The 23,317-nt window shown below is 35.8% G+C and overlaps 1 protein-coding gene across 3 annotated transcripts in view; it reads right to left on the minus strand.

Moving 5' to 3' along the window:
- The window catches only part of MYO18B (myosin XVIIIB), a 2,352,406-nt gene that overhangs the window by 930,361 nt on the left and 1,398,728 nt on the right, over positions 1–23,317 (minus strand). For all 3 annotated transcript variants that reach the window (XM_044068483.1, XM_044068482.1, XM_044068484.1), the window contains 2 exons: positions 17,374–17,574; positions 10,432–10,542 (listed from right to left, as the gene is read on the minus strand). In XM_044068483.1, the coding sequence (XP_043924418.1) occupies positions 10,432–10,542; positions 17,374–17,574 (312 nt within the window). The remainder of the gene's footprint in view (positions 1–10,431; positions 10,543–17,373; positions 17,575–23,317) is intronic.

Below are 23,317 nucleotides of genomic sequence, written 5' to 3' on the forward strand. Positions count from 1 at the left end.
CATCCATCCATCCATCCATCCATCCATCCATCCATCAGCTTGTTCATCTTTCTGTCCCAGCATTGGACTTATTTTTTTCTTTTTTTGGGAATACTGAGACAAGGATCTTGTTCTGTGTTCCAGCAATGCCATTGTCATCCTTGGCCTCCTTTTCATCCTAGTTCACTGTACTACATCAGAGTCAATTTTCTTCCTCTCTAAAATGTACCTGAATTGCTTTCCCTCACCACCAGATCCTCTGTGCTACCCTTATCTCCATTTCAGTCATAGTCTTCCTCACTAGTTCAGTAAAACCCAATATAGACTTGCTATCAGTCATGTTTTTTCCCCCTCCCATCCTATTTCTTCCAAACATTTGAACGGGTTCTTCTTATTCTTAAGCAGTGCCTTGACAATCCTGATTAGCTATTTTGTTCTCCTCCTGGTTGTTGCCTTCCAGCCATACCTCTCAACTGCACAAATTTTTACAGAATGTCTAGATTATTGGCTCATATTTTTGGGCTGTTCCTCATAAAATTTGTGGTTGTCTGGCAAATCACTGGGATGATCAGAGGATTGAAGATACTAAGTAATGAAATACATTTGAGTTTCAGACTTCAAATCCTTCAGAAAATGTAAGTTAAAACAAACCCTGTTACTCTAGCAATGTTCTAAGTTTATAAGAGTAATATTTAAAATATGTCCTTATTTTTGGGCATTTCTACCCCATTTTGTCAGGGTTTGTTCAGATTTCTTGCATTAAGAGGTTAAGAGGTATGCTTCCAACTTTTGCTTCAAAAACTGTGCATACCTGTTGGAAATATCCCTTTGAAGCTTATCCATGGGCTGTTTGCCCCTCCACTTCTTCCCATTTTCTTAGTCTATCTGCATTTCTACTGCCAGATGCATATACTCCATCTTTTGGTTGTCTAACAATATTATCTTTGTCACTTATATCCTCGTGGCTGTACCTAAAAAAACATTGTAGCATTATCACTGTTGGCCTGTGAAAATAACTGCCCCATCATGAACTGTCCAAGCCGTAGGTTCAGCATTTTTTTTTAACCAGTTAATCAAGTTTTTCTTGATTACAGGTATCATTAAGGGTCCTTCCACTTTGTCCCCTGGATGTAGAAACTGATCAATCTGCCACTGAAAATGTATTTAGTTGTACTTTACCCTTGTGATTAAACACTAACTTTAACCATGTGTAAATTAATAATTACACAGGTATATTGTTTAATTATACCCCATCTAATGAGCTTTATAGCAAAAAAGAAACACTTGTACATATACAAGAATAAAATTAAAATATAGATATTTATAGCATTAGTCAGCCACACTAATACAAAACATAAATTACATAAAATATATCACAGTGCTCAGGTGTTATGGCTATAGCTGCAGTGAGAATGTCCACATCATTAGATCATTAACCTGTCTCTGAATTGCACTCTTGTTAACACTGACATTGCATTAACATTATCAAACCTGATGGCTATAATGCACTCTATACATCATACTGGGAAAGGCTCCCCATTGCGCGCATGTGAACACACACACACACACACACACACACACACACACACACACACACACACACACACACACACACACGCACACATATACACACACATCAACATCCAAGCTCTGCATATCCAGGCTGTTGATTCCATACCTAATCCCCACAGTGTGACCACCCCACCCCGATTCTTCACTAAATTTACTTGCACTCTAGCTGCTTCCATAGAAGTGAGTGGGGGACTGCTATCATCTGATGGTGTACACTTTTTCCTCCAAAAGTAAACATTTATCCAGCCAAGTGATTCTGTGAATCACTCAGTAGAACATGTTATTATAAACAATCCTCTAAAGCTAAGTACCAAGCCCACCCCAACCCTTTTCACAGTGAACCTAATGCCACCATAATTTGCAGGTTCAATGAACACTTTATAGCTACTGTCTCATTTCTGCCAAATGAATGAAGGTATATCACCTGTCTCCTCAAACTATAGTTCATATAGCTCACATATAAACAGTCCCAGTTACAATAATAAAGAAATATTTGAAGAAACCCACGACACTAGTAGAAGTCAAGATCCCTGTAGAATAACTTAAATTAGGAGCAGATGGAATGAGTTACTCAGTCTGTATATTAACCAACTGATCATTACAAGTATCTAATGTTCCAAAAATATGGAAAACATCTTACAGTACACTAATACATAAAAAAGGTAGCCTCACCGAAATTTCAAATTACTGACCTATTGCAGTATTCAAGCCATTCTCTTAAGTACTAGAATGATGTATCTATCATAATACTCTAAACTTTTTGGTAGAAAACACATAATTCCCCCTTACAACATGGCTTCTGGCCCCTACATAACACTGAAACTTCCTTACTACACTTTCTAAACATATAAATATAGACAACCCCTCCATGCTAGATTTGGACCTCTCAAAAGCATATGATAGTAAATGTTACCATCTTTTTTCTCAACAAGTTCTCATAATGGAGATTAAACCACACTGCCATTGAATGCTTTTCTAGTTTCCTCAACAGCCATGCACAACCTGTTAAATGGCAGTAATGCTGCTCCACTCAGCATCCAGTACAAACAGGAGTACCACAAGTGTCAGTACTAGGACTCCTGCTATTTCATATATTCATAAATGCCATGTAAATGCAGCCAAACAGGCAACAATCATACAATATATGCTGGTGAACCAACTCTTGTTTGCTCAACTACAGTCCTATCTGGCCTCCAAACAATCATCCAAAACTCCTTCTCCTCTACTGAGACCTGACTGGAATAATCCCAAATACTCTTGAATCCCCCAAAAAACTAAATGAATCACATTTTCCATCAATAATAACCAATGGCAATTAAATACATTTCATACACATATGCATTGAACTGTCCTGTTTATATTAAGTTCATTTCAAATCTAGTCACTTCTGAAGCAAGGAAGGGAGTAGGGCATTACTCTCAACTTCTTTGATCAAAATTCATGGACAAAGCCAAAAATCAAGGACAATTTGTTAGAAACACCATTTCTTCACATAGAATTACCCACAATCCTAACCTGGACATCATGGAGTTTCAAATGACCCTTAAATATCCAAATATCACTTCTTTGCTAGGTACAAATCCCAATTAACGTTGCCCTAAGATCAAAGAAATTAGCTTAACACCATTGAGATGTTAAATATCAAATGAAATAGCTGCTTACTTTGGGAATTCAGTTAGCCATACATTAATAATCATGCGTACACTTCTAAAAATAGTTATGCTTAGTATTTCCTAGCCATCATTAATATCAATGCACATGAGAAAATTGTAAAAGTACCCACTAGATTTTCTGATATCCTTGGTTTGGTCCTTACCAACCTACTTTCCACCTTGCATCTCCTTATCCGTGATTAAATCTGACAACAAATCATTCATCTTCTCTGTCAGGAGTAGCAGTACCACCTTATCACCAAACAAGACTATCTTTAGGGACCTTCCAAGGAAACCTATTCAGCTCATGGAAGACCTGTGCAAAATTCACAGCAACCCCTTGCAAATGGACCCAAATGAGAGGAAGGATGTTGCATTCACCTCTGACGTTTGCCAGCATCTTATGGATTGCATAGAAAACTCAGTACCCCTCCATCGTAAATATAACTGTAAATTCTGAAATAAACCTCTCTGGTGGAACTCCTGCATTAACTATAAAACAAAAGAAGAAAAATAATGAAAATTTGCAAGAAAACCCACCTCCCTACCCCAAGGCCACAGTGAAACAAGCCAGCACTGAACTTAGAAACATGATTAGAAAATGCAAAGCAGAGTATGAACTTACGGTTACTACAGATTCCAAAAGAAACTACAAATCTTTCTTCAGTTATGTCTGAAAATTAAAGAACAACAGTGCACTGAGCTCATCCATAATAATATCATCCATTTTGACCCCAAGGATATAGCTAGTATATTAGCAGAGAGATTTAGTGATAAGTTTACTCCTCCTACCCAATTTGTTGCCCCCACCAATCCCTGAGAATTTAGTTTCCCCTGTAATCACATTGGAACAAGTCTTAGAATTCCTGTCAAAGCTAAAAATACCACTTCAGTGGCAACATACCAGTCTGTATTCTCATCAGTACCAGGTATATACTATGTAAGCTTCTACTTAACGTGTTTAAACTCAGCCTATATCTACAACGGGTTCCTATCGCATGATCAAAAATTGTAAACGGCGAACATGTATTGAGCGAGCTTTATTGGTTGAAACATCAAAACGCCAAGCGCATAACATGGAAATCGCCGTAGAGAATATTTTTCCTTTACTTCAATGCAGTGCGATCTCGGATTAGGAATATTTAAGTAGTGGGGGTGTAGGGGATGCAGCCCCCCACATAGGGGGTGCAGGGGGTCTTGCCCCCCCTGCCTGCAGCATTTAGGTAAGTGTAGTTTTTTTATTTTTATTTTTTTATTATATTTTCGAAATTTCAAACATCGCTCATATGGTGTCAGCCATATGGTGTTCGATGTTTGAAACTTTCGAAAATATAATATGGACCCATCCACAACTTATGGTCCTGATACCTGGAGAACAGCCAACTGTAACTTCCCTACACCAGGTGGCCCTCTACAGACCCAAGTAATTATACACTCATAAGCCTTACTAGCCTTATATGCATAGCCGTGGAATGTATCATAGCAGAACTCATTTACACACACTCAACTTAACAGACCTAGATACCAATCAATTTGGTTTTATGAAGGGTAATTCATGTCTCCTGAATCTAGCAGGCTTCTTTGAAAAGATTATAGGTGATGTGGACACCAGTTATTTTGTATAAACTGCTTATCTTGACCTGGCCAAGTCTCTTGACACTATCCCTCATGCTAGTGTTATTGGAAAATTTGACAAGCTTAATGTAAACTCCTGCATTATCATCTGAATTGCAAATGGCAAGCCAACAAATCTCAGACTGTGAAAGTTGTTGATTCCCCTCTCTTAATGTAAAGTTGTAACTACTGGGTTGCCACAGGGATGAATTTGGGGTCGTCTCTTGTTTGGCATTTATTTTGCAGACATCCAAGCCAATATCCCAGAAGTATAGTTGACCAAATTTGCTGATAACTGCAAACTGGGCACTGTTACCACCCTCGTCTACTGATACAAACCAACTCCAGCAAGGTCTGGAATACATACATATATGGAATATCAAAAATCTTCTCAAGCTAAATGAAAAAAAAATGCAGCATAATAGCGTTTGGCAGGATGGTTGCTCCCACTTGATATGTTACAAACTTACTTCTATTTAGACAGATATGGTCATAAAAACGTGGATTTATGGTGATAACTTTCTCATTTGATCATCATGTTTCCAACACAGGATGTCTTTCTATCTGGCTGAGGTGATTTCCAAGAGAATATCTTTAAGATCTAAAGCAGTCATCTCACCACTGAACTCTTCCATTATCAGATCTATGATTGAATACAATGCCCCCTTTGGTGTACACATCCAAGTATATCACTCAACTGGAAAGGCCCCAGAGATTTCTAACCATGGAAATGTAAGGTCTTAAACCCTTCACTACCCCAATAGATGACTTTCCTTATACTTGGTAGACTGAGGCCTTAAAACCTTCACTACCCTAATAGATGACTCTCCTTATACTTGGTAGACCAAGGCCTTAAATCCTTCATATCTAACCCAACAGATGACTCTCCTTATACTTGGTAGACTGAGGTGACCTGGGTTTCACTTTTCAAGTCATTAAATGCCAAGTTCTATTTGACCTCCTATTCTATCATAAAACCAGTGGTTCTACAAACACTCACACCCACACTAAGGACCTAAATCTACACCAACAAATAAACAAGACTCATTGGAGAGATAGGTTCCTAACTCAATGTATTTCTAGTCTATGGAATACGTTACAATCGCAGGCCGAACAAATTACTACTTCCACTATGTTTAATGTTAATCTTGATGACTGGTTGGGCAGATACATATATGCACCAGAGTTACCATGTTAGTCCTGCTCAATTTGGGCGATGAGCCCTATTATGTTAATGTAAAAGTTAGCGAGCATTTTTAAGTTTGCTTGCTTAAAGGTAGATATGGCTAAGCATCTTATGGAGTGTTCTTATGTTTCTCATTTTTACATGTTAGTCTAATTAACTTAAAAAGTTAATAGATGAACAGGATTTGCATCAACATGCATTTTCTGATGAATAAGAAGAATGACACTCTAAGGTGCAGCATTATCATCTGACAGTAATCCTCACAGGTTTACCAGAAAATCTAAAGTTTTACAACAACAGTTCAGACTTATGGTGCAGGGAATCAACCTGACACTAAACTTGTGTACACACATTCTGTTATTGCCCTGAAAAATATGGAACTCTTATAGAAAACTGTGGATGGTGTATGCCCATTTATTCAGATACCAGGCCATGGCTGCATCAGTGCCTTCTACACCAAAACGTCATCTGGTTACAGGTCTCTAGACCAGCTTGGAACATCCATATTCATGCTTCTCAACATGAGCAACATATCTGCAATCATACATGACTTCTGTCTACTGTAGGTAAAATTATATTAAATGCTGCTCATATATTGTTTACTAACATTGTCATAATTTTCACATTTCTGTAGACATCTCAGTGGCCAAGCAATACACAGAACTCGGCAGCCTGATATGAAAACTCACAGCTGGCTGGACAAAAATACAGCCTTAAAGGTTACTGGGGTGGTGTAAGCTTTTTAAAAAATTTATAAAATGTAATATTGACTATGATTACTGTGATTTATACAAGCCAGTTTGAGACCTAGAATCTAATGAATGCTACCACTATAAATACTAGTTTGTGTTATACAGATAGCAATCTACATTGTAGTTAACAGACCTGGTTCTAGAAAAATAAGCATTTTTTTGAATGGTAAAGCTATCCCTTAATTTTGTCAAAAAGGCTCACAAGTAACCACTTGAAGTTAGAGTGCAAACTTCAAAAAACGCATTTAAGGGAATGAGTTAAAAGTTTCATAGATTAGTAAGAAAGCACTAAGAAAAACATTGGGATTCAACAAAATGCTCACTGCTCAAGCTAACTGCAGTTGATTGGTCAGTTAGTGCAACAGTGAGAACATGTGATTCATAGATGGGTATGGCTACAATGGGAAGGACTGCATTACTGGCTCATTACCATGTCTGTGAATCAAACCCTAGTGCTGTTACACCTGATCGTTCAAGTGTTCTCCCTAGTGGCCGATGCATCCATTTAACAAAGGAACCTCCCTACACTTATACACAGAAACACAGGAACATACACACACACACACACACACACACACACACACACACACACGCACACACGTCATAAATTCATTCATTCATGCTCCTACAGATATGAACAGACACAGACATGCACATACAAACATTAATACCCCACCCCCCAAGCTGCACAGCGACTCTCTCCTTACCTACATTGTGAGTACTCCCATAGAAGTGAATGGGAGACCACCATATTTTTGTAGTGGTCACTTTTTTCAGTTAATGTAAAACTGTATACTGCAGCTGATCAGATCAGGGTCTGTGGAACATTTTTTGGGGAACTGCACATAGTTAAATAGCTCTAACTACTCCCCTGGACTGAAGTATTACCATGCCGCATTCCTTGCAAGACCACTCTTCATGCTGAGGGTCCTGTAGGGGAAAACCTCAGCAGAGTGGTCTTTGAATTCGAAAAGCTTATTGTGATATAGAAATCTTCCAAGGTAAGGCTGTTGCATCATAATAAGCATTTCTGAATCAAAGATAAAATCTGATTAAATGGCTTGTGGTCTTGTTGCAGTGTCAGTGGCACAACAAGTAGCAAGCTCAACTTCAATGCAGAAGGCTGTTGATTCTATTCCCACACTAGGTAAATGGATTGCTGTCACTGCATTGGAGTAAGGTGAGGGGAGCTGTATATTTGTATGCCATCCTTCAGCTAAATGTTAAACTGAGGTCTGATCTGGTGACAGCTTACGTGGATGTAAAAGATCTCTCAGCACCTACCAAAAATAATTTCCCCAATGTACTTGCTAAATTTCTTCTAGTACTATAAATACCATCTCAGGTCTCCACTGAAAAGAGGCTATTAGCCTAGTGGGACTAACCTACTCAACAATGGATAAATAAAAAACTTTTTACCAAAATATGCATCCCATAAGAAGCTGTGCAATCAGAGATATACAGTTTAGTTTGTCAGCCATAATGTTTTGTTCATACGTGATTTTCATAACACAGGAGAAATTAATCCTTCAGCACTTCTTTTTTGACATACAGATACAGAAGATTCAGCAAAGGCATGTATGTCTGTTTCATATGGGCCATACCCTATAGGCTGAAGTAACAACACTGCTGTAAAAGCTAATACTGTTAGTTAGATATTTAAGGTGAACTGACATTTGCATACCTGCAATGAACTCGTCATTGTAAAATATATTTGTGTGTGTATGTGTGTGTGTGTGTGTGTGTGTGTGTGTGTGTGTGTGTGTGTGTGTGTGTGTGTGTGTGTGTGTGCGTGCGTGTGCGTGTGTGTGTGTGTGTGTGTGTGTGTGTGTGTGTGTGTGCTATTGTTAACTCAGTAATATTTGTTTTGTCAGAGACATATAATGCAAAAATCCTGAATATAAATGTGTTTGCTGAATTTAGAAAATTATGTATATTACATAAATTTAATTGAATGGAGAAAATATGATAATGAAGATTCTAAACAAAATGTATATGTGTATGTCTAAATATAAGTATCTCTCTCTCTCTCTCTATATATATATATATATATATATATATATATATATATATATATATAAATATATATGTGTGTGTGTATATATACAGAGAGAAGGCTACACTTGTTATACTTAAACTTCATGCTCAATGGTTTAACAGGCAGGGAGAGTATCTTTACTGAATCTCTTGGTTTCACACACACACACACACACACACACACACACACACACACACACAGGTATGATGCAGGGTTTGATTAAAGTGTGTAAACACATGTTTAGAGAAGAAAAGATATACAAAAATTACTAAATTGTTAGCATTCTTCAAGCGGAGCATGAGATGTGCATTATAACAAAGTCAGAATAAAGCGTTTATATCATGTTATCGAAAGATCAAAATAGCGAGCGCTATTTCATTGGCCCCAAAACATCTAAACATGAAAGTATCGAACATTCAGAACAGCAAATTTTTTCCCATGGAAAAAATTTGCTGCTCCGAAACACATACACACAACACAAGCACATCAAACAAACAGCAACCACACACATACACTTAAATTCCTACATCTAACACAACAGTAAACTATACATACACTACTATCTACCCACTTACCTTAACCCAAACCCTAACCCTAAGGTCTGTCACTATGACACACTCACCTAACCCGCGTCCCTTAACCATAACTCACTTAAACCACCCCTAACCCTAAAGTCTATCACTATCGCACATGCGCCTAACCCGCGCTCTAACCCTAACTCACTTAACCCTCCCCTAACCCTAACATACAAACAATCTCACAATTACCTGAACCCAACCTGTAACTTTCCACTACAGTGCTAAGAATAGTGAAGCCACAGAAACGGCCAACCGAATTCTTTCCCAAGGAAAGAATTCACAGTTCTGCAGCTTTGCTATTCTTAATCGTTCGCTGAATAGTGTTCGATATCAGAACATTCGAAGTTTTAGTACTTCTATGTTCTGATATAGACCCAGAATAAATGCTTCTTATGGCTGAGCAAAAAAGCATCTGAATTAATACCATAACATTAGTAATGCGTGCATGGTCCATATCCCTGAACAGGGTGGAAATATATTTCAGGAATATAATGGATTTTCTTCACTTTACATGATAGTGTGTTGAAGTATTTCTACATTCTAATATCCTTAATCTGAATCAGCTATATGCTGCCAGCATCCATGAGTTGTAACTGCCCTGTCACCACAATATTTTAACATATGTGTCTCTATCTACTAAGCAAAATAGATTATTTATTTGCTTGTTTTGTTTGTTTACTTATTCATTTATTTGTGTGCTTGTCTGCTTTTTTTTAATTTTATTAACAAGTTAGCATTCCTGGATAGTGCCCTTTTTTCTGATTATAATTTCAGAGATGCCATTTAAACTGCTAAATTAGAACCAAGCTAAGCATGTATTTGAAATGCTGGGAAAGTAGTACATTATATCTGTCTACAGTAAATCACGAGTTCATGTTACAGATAATAAAATCCTGAAACTTTAATGCTTTTACTGTGCAACACTGAGACTTCAGATTAGAACCAATGCACTGTAAATCAATTTTAGGCAGTTAGGTTATTAAGTGTCTAGACTATAAATTTAAAATGCACAGTTAACTTGACAGTAATTGAGTGAAATCTGTCTGTACAGAGATGGTACCTTCCTTTGACAGGACTGGCGAATGTCCTCTAATTCCTCTTCTTTATCTTCTAGTTCTTTCAGATGAATTTGCTTCATCCGTTGAAGCTCCATTTCAAACCGTAGGTGCATCTACACAGGAAAATAATTGGTACAGAGATTTTAAAAATTAATGAAAATCTGACAATATAAAAATGTATGTGCATGTTTACTTTAAATACATATTAAAAAACAAAGCCAAAATTAAGGTAATACATGCTTTATTAATTATAACGGTAATGGCTACCAAAGTAAATTTTAGGGTTTTAAGTGAAGATTAGACTTGCTTAGGTGTGTTCCAGTAAATGAAAAAGAAACTTGCGTAATTGCTTTTTGTTTGGTAAGATTTGGTACAAAGTGGATAAGAGTGACATTGTCTGCATATTGCATTTTAGTATTATGTTTGGGTATAGATTCTGTTTCTAAATATGTTAAACAGTAGAGGGCTGAGAATAAAGCACTGTGAGACATCAATGGGGATTGATAGGAAGGGTGAAATATTGTTCTGCCATTTTAAAGCTTATTGAAGTTTGAATATTCTTAGGAATTTTTGAACCAAAATCCAGTGGGAGTGCTCTCTTTTCATGACGTTGTAACCAGAAGTAGCTGGTGAGATTTTTTTTTCATTTCTCTACATAAAGTCACTTGGTATGTAAATATTTCTCTGGTGGAAAGGCTGTGGAAATGATGAGGTTTTGTTTGAAACAGTAGTGGTGCCAGACAGTCTTGGGCTGGCATGTTTTTTCCTCCCAACCCTCATGTCCCATCCATGGCAGGTCAACCAGCCACTTCATGCCTCCCAGACTTCTTCCAGTAATTGCTGGGGCCAGTTATGGATCTAAGGCAATGGGGGATAAGCATGCCTGTGCTTCAATCCAGGGGTATTTTCTTGGCCTACCTGTTCCCCCTTCCTCTTTGTGGTAGTGCAGTGGGGGCTAGTGACATATCTCCCCACTTCTGCAACAGCTCACCAGAACCACTTCCACCCTCTGATGAAGCCTTCTCTGGTAATGTCCCTGGCTTCCTCCAGGGATTGCCATGAAGAGATGCCCATGTAACACCCTTCCCCTGGGATGGGCACACCCATCCCTCCCTAATGCTCCATCAGTCACCCCAGACACTATTGAACCCAGCTCACCAGGGCCAAAGTCAGGGCTTTATTCCTCTACACCACTGGAGCAGTGGCTGTCATGGTTAATATGCCTTTTTAATATTGTGTGGAAAGTGAGGACAGTACATTTAGATTTGTAAGCTCCAGTGGTGCTCCCCATTTTTAAAAAAGAGGCAGGAGGACATACACAAGTGTATAAGAATCATGATCTTCTGTATACCTAAAAAATTCTATATTGGTATTCTGGAAAGAAATCCATCACTGGATTTATAATAAAGAAGACAATTCCCATCCTGGCCATGGAACAGTATGCATCAGCACTGCCCTTTAGAGCACGAAAAGAAGACATACAACTGTCTATACCACAATGCCTTACTGATGGTGCTACAACAGTATGGGGCTTTAGGACTGTTGCTACAAGTTATTTTAATTCTTAACTTTGCAGAGTAAGAGCAGCATCTGCATTTTTCACTTAAGCCAAATATATTAGGTTGTGTTCAAGGTAGAGACAAAACTCAGCCAGAGCTATGACCTGTCTCCCCTTCTCTTTATGATTTTAATGGACAGAATATGAACATAAGGCACAAGTTTGTAAATATCCAGTTTGGAGACATGAGAGCTGCATTTTGATTACATTGTCCCCTTGGAATGAAGTAACATTTAATTATTTGTTTTTGTTTATCTTTTAGGTATGTTAGTCCACTGAACTTATTCATCAATGATCTATACTGGAACCAGTGCAGTATAAACAATACAGCTTGCTTGTCAAAAGGCAGTTATACAGAGTAATGCACAGCAAGTAATGAGTAACTGGCAGTTCATGCTAGACTGAAGGATCAGAGTGCACACACGTTACACATACAATTGTAGTAAAACAACAATGTTTGTAGGCAACCCTTTGTGCATCTGAAGATCACCATAACAAGATAGTTAAAACTACACATAGATAAGACTCCTTTTTCATTATCTAGTCAGACATATTTCACACACATTGCATATGAATATTTACATTTAAGAATAGTTAAGATTTTTTTTTTGTCAGATTAGTACAGGTACAAGATGCTTTTTCAATTCAGAAAATCCACCATTATTACATTTGTATAGCCATTGTTCTGAAATGTTTGCATTCTGTGTTGGAAAACAAATGCTGCTTTAGCTTACTCTGGAATGCATGGATTTCTGATGTCAGGAAGGGTCTGATTCTAATAGACTGGATAAGACTATCATGGCAAAATGCACTTTGCCTCAATGAATTCCTTAGTTCATTGATCAGTCCATGTTCATGTCTTCATGTTCAGCCATAGTCACAAAATGTGGGTACTGGATAGATGGATGATATTGTGGACAGAAGTGGAGCAAACTATTCTTTTGCATGACCACTTAGCATACTAGCCAGGAATTACTTAATTGCTTGGCAAGCCAGACAGATCTAGGAGGAAAACTATGCTCTTCCAGTGTGTGAGAGTAGCCAGCTGAGATAGTTTGCACACACTATGGATGACCACTAAACTCCTTTTGAATAGGTGCAACAGACAGTTCACAATATGCCTTAGGGTAGACATGATGGAGAGATTATACTGTTCATCTTATGTGAGGATATCTGTGGATACCAAAATATGAACTAAGGACTTTAGCTGGGGATGCAAAAATCTGGCCTGCTTTCATCAGCTTGCTGCCATTTCTGTGCACATTTAGAAATCAGTTGAGAAAGAAATAGCGTACTCATCTTTGATACTGTAATACTAAAAGGCTGTGGGTTCTATTCCCAATACAGGTGAATGGATTGCTGACAGTGCAGTGCAGCATGGTGGAGCGGGGTGCCGCATGAATATGTCATTCTTCAGGTGAGACTTTAAACTTATACTCCATCTACCTGAGTTGGTAGTAGCTCATGTGGATATAAAAGATACCACAACACCTACTGAAAAGCATAAGGGTACTTTATTTGTATAAAAAACTAACTCTTATTTACAAAATATTTACATATTTGTGTGTGTGTGTGTGTGTGTGTGTGTGTGTGTGTGTGTGTGTGTGTGTGTGTGTGTGTGTGTGTGTGTGTGTGTGTGTGTGTGTGTGTGTGTGTGTGTGTATAATATATATATATATATATATATATATATATATATATATCTATATCTATCTATATCTATCTATATATATATATATATATATATATATATATATATATATATATATATATATATATATATGGGTCTACCTTAGAAGATCGACAGACCATTTGATCGACATTCATTTGGTCGAAAGCTCATTTGGTTGACAACCAGTATTCGTGGCAAAAACCTGGGGATTTGGCCCCCTCCCCAATGTTGTGCAACACTGGAGTTGATATATATAGTTAGGGGGGTATGGGGGACACACTTTTTGTTTAAAACATGACAAATTCAACAAAAACTACACATTCGCCCCCAACACTCCCTATTGTGGGGGCTGTGCCCCCACACCCCCCAACTATATATATCAACTCCAGGGTCGCACAACATTGGGGAGGGGGCAATTCCCTGTTAAGTGCCTTCTCTTTTGGAAACAGTTATTTATTGCACTTGTAAGTATCACTGTGTGTAGTTTAAAATGTTTATAATATGTGGGGGGGCTATACCTCTCACCCCCCCACCCCTTACTTTATATACTAACTGCAGGGTTGTACTACAGTGGGGAAAAGGCCACTTATGACTTTCAATGAAATGAGTTTCAAAGAAATCAGTTTTCAGTGAAGTGAGCTTTCAGTGAAGGGGTCCTAGTAATTTCATTTTCAGTCAAGTGAGTTTTCAATCAACCGTAGTAGACCCGTTTATTTTATATACTTCTTTTATATCTTCAAATAAATATTTTTTTACATAGTTTTCCCTATAATTTTTTTACTCTTTTTACATTTCATAAACTCATGTTCCGTAGTTACTTCTTGACAATGTTAAAATAGTCTGTCACTTTTCTTTTTACATGACATATTTGCTTTTACTGGAAATTTATCTATTACCTGTCTTCTCAAAAAAAAAAAATCTTCACATTCTACTTTCTGATTACACCATTTGCTTCTTATTTTTATAGCTTTATTTTTTTCATCTGTTAGATTTTCTTATGGTTTTACTTAGTAATGTTTCATCATTACATTCTTATACCATTATTTTCTTTTTCTATATCATCAATTTTTATTTTCCACAAAAATATTTTTTTTGCATCATTTTATTTCATTTATACACTCTTTTTCTCTTTTACTCTTTTTTACCATACACCAAAATGTATCATATTTATATTTATACAGTTTTACGACTAATCTCTCATCTTTTTCATTTAACCACGTTAAGACTTTGTACAAATTTAGTAAAGCAGTATATACCACTGGGTTAATTAACCCTAAATCTCTTTCTTCTTAATTTACACACAAATCTCCTCTTTTTACAGGGTTTAATTGAGATCCTCATATAAATGAAAACAGTAATTATCTGTAATACTTTTAATTCCTTTTCAATTCTGTTGGCAACATGAATACACTTGCTAAGTATGCTATTTTTCACATCAGTACTGAATTTATCAAATAAGCCTTTTTACTGAATGATAATTTATCTTTTTCAGAAAATATATGTTTGCTTTATTTCTTCTATTGTTTTTTCCCCATTGAATTCTGTTTACATCTGTGTTTCCAAATTTTATACCTGACATGGAATTTTCATTCATTATAAAATATATACCCCCAATCAATTCTACATCTTCTAAATCTTTACTTTTCTCATTATTTAAAGCCATCCCTATCATCTCTGGGTACTCATTTATGTAAATTATTACTTCTTTTATCCACACTTTGTTTTTTGCAATTATAATAATGTCATTTGCATATATTAACAGAACTGGAATTGTTAACCCTTTCGGTATTATATACCCCACCTCATTCATTTTGTAATTTATTTCACATGCTATCACATTCATAAATAATGCAAAAAGTTGTCAGTTCATTGGACATCCCTTTTTCTTTTGAGCATATCCCTTTAAATTTTCTTTTTCTGTCTTTTACCCTTTTACCCATAGAATTCTTTTTCCCTTCTACCTCTCTGTTAATGTCATTTTGATCACTTTTTTACACATTTTTTATTATTTTTTGTCATCTGATTTTTTGTCTGTTTCTACTACTTCTATTTTTTTTCATTTTCTTCTATTTCTTTTTTATTTTCTCTTACTCTTATTTTCATTTTTGCAATCCATCCATAAATGTTCAATTTTGTTACATTTGTAACATTTAATTTCATTTTTTTTGCATCATGTCCTATTTCCTTACAAATATAGCATTTTCTTTTGTCACAGTTACTTATCAAATGTTCTTTTCCACAAAAACAAAAAACAAACAAAAAAAAAAAAAACACGTTTTGGGTTGTCCCCAATATTTTACAATGCTACTAATCCCCTCCATATTTGTCATGCTTGGTATATGCACCATTTTTTTCCTTCTATTTTTAACATAATATTACAATCACAAGCACAAGTCCATATGCCCCTTTTGTCATAAACCTTTGCAGTGTCCAGTATTTCTTTACATAAAGCTTTCAAATTTCCTTTCAAAGTCTTTCTTTCTACCTCTGAATGAAATTGTACATGTATCTCCTTTTTTGTTTCCCTGTTAAATGCTTTTATCATATAAAGGCTACATGGGTTATAGTCTTTCTGTTTTTCATATTCTCCTAAGAACATTTTCCATTGAGAAAGCAATCTCAAATATTATGACACAAAATATCTCTTTGCTAATACAAATAAATGGTCTTACCTCATGTACTTTTACACCCAAAGGAACTATGAAATTGTCCCACACTTCCTACCTGTCCCTTTCTTTGTCTTTTTTGCCTTGAATCCTTACCACATATTTCTGTTTTTCATTTTCTTCTGCCTTCTTTTCTGCCACTCCACTTTTGCCTTCTTTTACTTTCTCTGCATTTGTTTTCTTTTCCATCTCTCTACTATTCTTCAAGATTGTCTCTGCATCCTCCTATGGAATTATCTCCATAATGTTCCCCCAGGAAACATCTTAATTTTCTAGTTCACTCTGCATCACCTTTTCTTTCAGTAAATCATCCTGAAAGCCACACAACTGGAGGGTTGTAATTATACATTTATCATTTCCTGGCTCATCTCCATCAAACAGGTTTCTTTGAAATACTTCCTCAGAATCCTGCACACATCTTTGGTCTTGTTATTTGATTTCTCCTTCATTTATTTCACTACTCCATCATCTCCTTCTCTCTCCATTTGCCTCCCTGTTTCTCCAGCCTGCCTTTGTGCCTGGAACAGAAACAGGAAGTGCTCTTCCAAAATGGTTCCCACTCACAACAATTTAGAGTAGGGAAAGTTACCTGATGCACTGCCCAAATTTCCCCTAGTAGAATAAATACCACCTTGGGTCTACCTTTAAAAAAGGTCACTAGCCTAGTGGGACTCACCCAGTCCACAAATGTTAAACAAACAGATAGATAAATAAATAAATAAATAAAATACAAAATGGATAAATGGAGTTTTGAAACAGTGCATGCTCTCAATAAAACAACATTTATACTTACTGTATTCAATAAAACCACATTTATCCTTACTGTATTATTAATTTAGGCAGACAGTGTCTACAGCCTTTTTAATTTAACACAATGGATTATGTTTCTAACAAGAAACATCTGAATTTATATTACTCTCCAGTGCACGTATCAAAATTATGACAAGGTTGTCTGAAAACTTCTATTGAAATATATAATTTAAGGAACATGAAATGGAATTATTATGCAAGCTGAACAAGTACTGTAGAACTGGTAAGGATGTCACACCTGCTCAAGTTGCTGAATTGTTCCTTCTTGTTCATTTAATTCTTTATTTTGCTGCTCCACAGTGGTCTCTAGCTCACGTAACTGCTTCTTTAACATTGGAATATAGTTCTGGTCCATGGATCCTGATGAGGAGAGATCTTTTACTTGGGCTTCCAGCTCTTTTAACTTCTGATTTAAGGTTATGGCACTGGAGTCTTTTTCCTTTTAAAAGAGAAAAATAAGAAAATAGTTTCAGACAAGACAGTTTCTGAATCATTATGCAATTTTTCATAGAATCTTGAAACAGATTATTGCACAGAAATATAGGAGTATGTATTAAATGGATTCTTGCAAATCCATGTTAACCTAAAATCTTAACAAATAAGTAATATAAAAATTGTTTGTTCAAATATTTCAGCTTCAGGTTACAAATGATGTATCCTTGTGCACTTTCATGGTACTAACATTCTCTACACTACTTAACCTTTGAGGAATAAGAGGGGTTGTGACATTTCCTCTTTATCAAACGCAAAAAGAAACAAACAAGTGAAAACAAAAACCAGAAGACAAAATTACCCTGTACTTGTGAATGCCAAGAGAATTCTTGTATAGTCCACACTCGTAAATTCTCCACACTCAAATGGCTGCTGTAGACAAAGTCCAGGATGAAATCAGTAGTGTTAGATGCTAAATAAATGTCCACAAAGAGGTCGTATGCGACAAAATATCCATATGAATCAAGTAGTAAAGAAAATATCTCCAAAAGCTTTATTGAACCAATACTGTGAAGCGCTTTTCGGCCCACTAATAGTGGGACTTCTTCAGACAAACAGATTCTAACAAAAACCAAGGTTTAAATACTAATTTTGGCACCAAAAAGGTGCAGTTGCTAGGTTACAATTCTGTGCTTCAATTAGTTAAAGGTATAGTGTCCTAACAACTAGTGAAATGGGTCTATGAATGAATTTAAAACAAAATCAACAAAACTTCAGAACCATTAAAAAGATTAAAAGCATCGCTAAGATGTCATTATTACAGTATCTAAATATATACTAAATATGAAGCAAATATAAAAATATGTAAAATATATATGGTAATACAAACTTGTTTGTTTCTTTTTGCATTTGCCGGTTTGTCATGGCGAAGACATATCACCCAGTCCTGATATTGATCTTAACAATCAACAGAACACACTCTTAGTACCTTTGGTCAAAGCACTTTTGAAATAAGTTGAAGCTTTAACCAAAAAAGTAGAAAATCTGTGTAACAACCAAACACAGAGCTGTAACAACAGTGCTAACACTAACAAAGAGGTTTGTACTTCAACTGTACCCAATAGAAATGAATCCAATTGCAATGCATCTGTACTACCAACCCAAGTTAATAACAACGACCTAAGGGGTAATATGTCAAACAGCAATAATCAACGATCCAAAGGGCTTATTGGGGCACCCTCTTTAACCGAATGGTTATCCGAACCACTAACATTTCAATTACCAACTACAAGTGTAACCAGGAAGCAATTGGCCGAGGATCCAACAGACATTTCTACTTTATTAAAGCAACTTGACCATCATTTGATAAAATATAAAAAGTTGAAAACTGAGATTGCCTATTTTCGTGAGTGCTTAAGTGAAGGTATAGTGCCAAACGGGTTGCGTTCTTGGCAATACCTTACTGGCCTAGTGGATGGTTCACCATTCCACAAAGACTTAGTTCAACTTTTTAATAGACATGGCTGTGAGCTTTTAGAAATGATATGCAAACATTATGAACTGCAAGCTACAGAAATTATGCAGATAGCTACCAGCTTAAATGAGACAATCCAACAGCACTCATATTTTATTCGTTACCAATATGATTATGACAGGATTTTCTTTAGCATAGACCAATATATTGATAAAATTAAGGAAGGAAAATGCAAGAAACTGAAAAAGGACAGAATAGCATACAGTAATGGGTTAGCATACCCTAAACCTCCCCCCTCCCAGAACAACGCTAATTTTACTTCTATGGCTACTCTTCAAAGTAACATCATAGGCCAGAATGAAGAAAGAAATAATATTAATGAAGAAAATGGATTCAGTAACAATAACAACCGATCTTTTTACCAAGAGAATGATAACAACAGTGCTGAACAGGTATCCCATGTCGGGACCCCAAAGCGCTCCTCAAATTTTCAGACAGGAGCCTCTCATTACAATTTATGGAAAACCACTTATTACAGCCCCAACTATAGGAACAGGAACAACACCAACAACTGTGGGAGGAGGGGGAGGTAAGTCTGGATACTTCAAACCATTTGACTATTTTATACAATTCATCTAAAGACTTTAAAATTTTCAATTTTTCTTCAGTTTATGTTACACCAAATATTATTGAACTATTAGCCCAAGGTCATTCATTTGTTCCTACTAGTCGGGCTAATTTAGTCACAACTATTGTTGATTTTAAGTTGTTTTTGAGGAAATTAAATTTGTGCATGTATTTTAGTAATACAAATCCAGGTGATAACAAGTTTCATATAGCAAGTACATTTATTCCACCAACACATCCAGTTTTGGCAGCCTTTGAATTAATGTGCGAAAACAACTTTAGGAATATGCTTTATTTAAACAAACAGTTTAATGTATGACCTAATATTTCCAAAGAGGACAGATTGTCTCTTACATTATTAAAAAATACTGCTATTCAGTTTATTCAACCTGACAAGGGTGGTGGTTTGGTTATAATGACACAATCACAATATATTGAGAAAATGGAATCTCTCCTTGACAATACTGCTTATCAATTATCTTCCAAGAACAAAATGTATCAAGCGTATAAAATTATAAAATCTACATTTAACGACTTCTTTATAGAGGGAAGGATTGACTTGACTACATTTAATTATTTAAATATGCTTGCACCCAAGATTCCTATTCTTTTCGGTATCCCCAAGATTCACAAGTCTCTAATTAACCCCCCCATGCGACCACTAGTAGATGGACGTAATAGTATGATGTATCCATGTGCTAAAATTATTGATTCAATTTTGCAAAAATATGTACTGAAAGAAAAAAAACATATGTAAGGATTCGTGGTCTTTTTTGTATAATATCAATAACATTGAGTATAATGATTCATTTAATTTCTTAACAGTCGACGTTAAAGATTTATATACATGTATACCACACACAGAAGGTATTGAATATGTTAGTTATATGTTGAGAAAGCATCAAGCACCTACACTTGAGGTAGAATTAGTTGAACAAATGCTTGATTTAGTGTTATCCTATAATTTTTTTACCTTCAATAACAATATTTATTTACAAAAAATAGGGGTGGCCATGGGTTCACCTTGCGGCACTAGTTTCGCCAATCTAGTCATGGCCTATTGGGAACAGGATATAACAAGTAGAAATCATGACCTTACGAATAAGATCAGGTAATATACACACTGTTTAGATGATATCTTTATTCTAATCGAAGGGAATGAAGATACAGCACATGAATTAGTATAATTCTTTAATTCTAGTTCTAACTTTCTAACTTTTACATCCAACTTCAATAGACACAGGATTAGTTATTTAGATGTAGATTTAAGGAAGGACCTTAAAAACAAAGTTTACCATGCTAACATTCACAGGAAAGATACCTATTCTAATACTTTACTACACTATTCAAGCTAACATCCCTTTTATCAGAAAAAGTCTGTTGTAAAAGGTCAATTTGTACGGGCGGCCCGAATGGTATCAAGGAACGATGACTTTCATGGTGAATGTAGACTTTTGTGTTCTATGTTAACCATGAGAGGTTATCCTAAACACCTTATTGATGAAGTTATGTCTGAGGTTGGATTAAAAAGAGAGGCAGGTACCTATATGCCGATTCTTAATGCCTTGAATCAAGTACCCGTTCCTGTAAGTACCAGTGAACCCATGTATATTAATGTTTCTTTTATTACTCCCTATAGCTTAGACAGTAACTTTATTTCTCTCATCATTAATAAAAATTGGAACATCATATCTAACGATGGCGTTTTGAGTAAAAAATTACCACCTAAGCCAAAGATTGTCTGGAAAAAAGGGAGAAACTTGAAACAGATATTACAAAACAATGTGTCACTAGGAACACAGAGAGTGGGTATGTACCAGTGCAATATGTGCAATTATTGTGCACATATGATCACAGGGCAGACATTCACAGTAAGGAATATTACATATGACCTCAAATATAAATTCAACTGCTTGTCAACAAAAGTAATTTATTTGGCACAGTGCCAGGCTTGTCCTTCATTTTATTTAGGAAAAACTGATAGGAAATTACGAGAACAGGTCTACGAACATCTATACGCAATCAAGAAAAAGAAAACAGAGAACGCACTTGCCAAACATATTATTGACAACCCTAGCCATAATTTCAATTTTAAAGCAATTGATACCATCTCACCTGATAGCCGTGAAGGACCCTTTGAAGTCCTGTTGGAAATACTAGAAATTTTTTGGCAGATTAGGTGCCATGCCAATGCCCACCCAGGCCTTAATGAGACTATTACATTATATCCGTTACTGAAATTGAGAAGCCTACGACATTGATACATACTACTGTCATGTCATATACCCTTGTAGGGGGGGGTTTGCTTGCTTTGTTTTCGGAGTGAATTTCTGTTCATTACTGTGCACTTATGGAGTAATTTGTCCTAAGTAACCTTGCATTTTACCTTTATATAGGTTTACTAGTTGCTGTTTGATTTTAAATCTATTGTTTACATGTCAGTATATATACTTTTACCATATTTCTTTTACAATTACAATACACATCTTTTCTACATGACCTGACTACATTAATTGCACTATTTAACAGTTCTTTGTTCAGGTGCCACTGTATATCCTGAACATATATTTATGACCTTTGTTAGACTTTGTAGTTAGGTATGTGTTTTAGGTGGGATTTTGATCAGTCTATTGTAGTTCTAATGTGACTTTGTACCATCTTTGAATAGCAATTTCCCACAATAACGTTCTTTCTTTTTTACAACCACTCGATTCTTTGATGTGATTTACTTATATATGTATTCAGTGCTCAAGTTGAGTAACTTTTGTACATACTGGTTTTTGCTTTTCACTGCTCATTCCTTGACTGAAACATGTAGTAACATATAGATGTGATTTGTATTACCATACATATTTTACATATTTTTATATTTGCTTCATATTTAGTATATATTTAGATACTGTAATAATGACATCTTAGCGATGCTTTTAATCTTTTTAATGGTTCTGAGGTTTTGTTGATTTTGTTTTAAATTAATTCATAGACTCATTTCACTAGTTGTTAGGACACTATACCTTTAACTAATTGAAGCACAGAATTGTAACCTAGCAACGGCACCTTTTTGGCACCAAAATTAGTATTTAAACCTTGGTTTTTGTTAGAATCTGTTTGTCTGAAGAAGTCCCACTATTAGTGGGACGAAAAGCACTTCACAGTATTGGTTCAATAAAGCTTTTGGAGATATCTTCTTTACTGCTTGATTCATATGGATATTTTGTCGCATACGACCTCTTTGTGGACATTTATTTAGCATCTAACACTACTGATTTCATCCTGGACTTCGCCTACAGCAGCCATTTGAGTGTGGAGAATTTACAAGTGTGGACTATACAAGAATTCTCTTGGCGTTCACAAGTACAGGGCAATTTTGTCTTCTGGTTTTTGTTTTCACACATTTCCTCTTTATCACAGGATTCTAAATTTGAGTAGCCATATCCTCTGGAAAAATATAAAGAATAGAATATACCCCGACATTTTAACAGTAAATAAATCAGTTAACATTCTATTAAATGTTTCCCAAAACTAGAATATTGTAGCTGAAATAATTTAATGTCCCCATTACAGTGTGGTAACATGATTACTAGAGAGGAAGAGTGTGGTAACAACCAATATTCTTTATTTATCCAGTCTTTAGATTTTAACATCATCT

Source organism: Protopterus annectens, chromosome 4.part0 (genome assembly GCF_019279795.1).
Source record: "Protopterus annectens isolate FY-2018-M chromosome 4.part0, PAN1.0, whole genome shotgun sequence".
Classification (NCBI taxonomy): Eukaryota; Metazoa; Chordata; order Ceratodontiformes; family Protopteridae; genus Protopterus; species Protopterus annectens.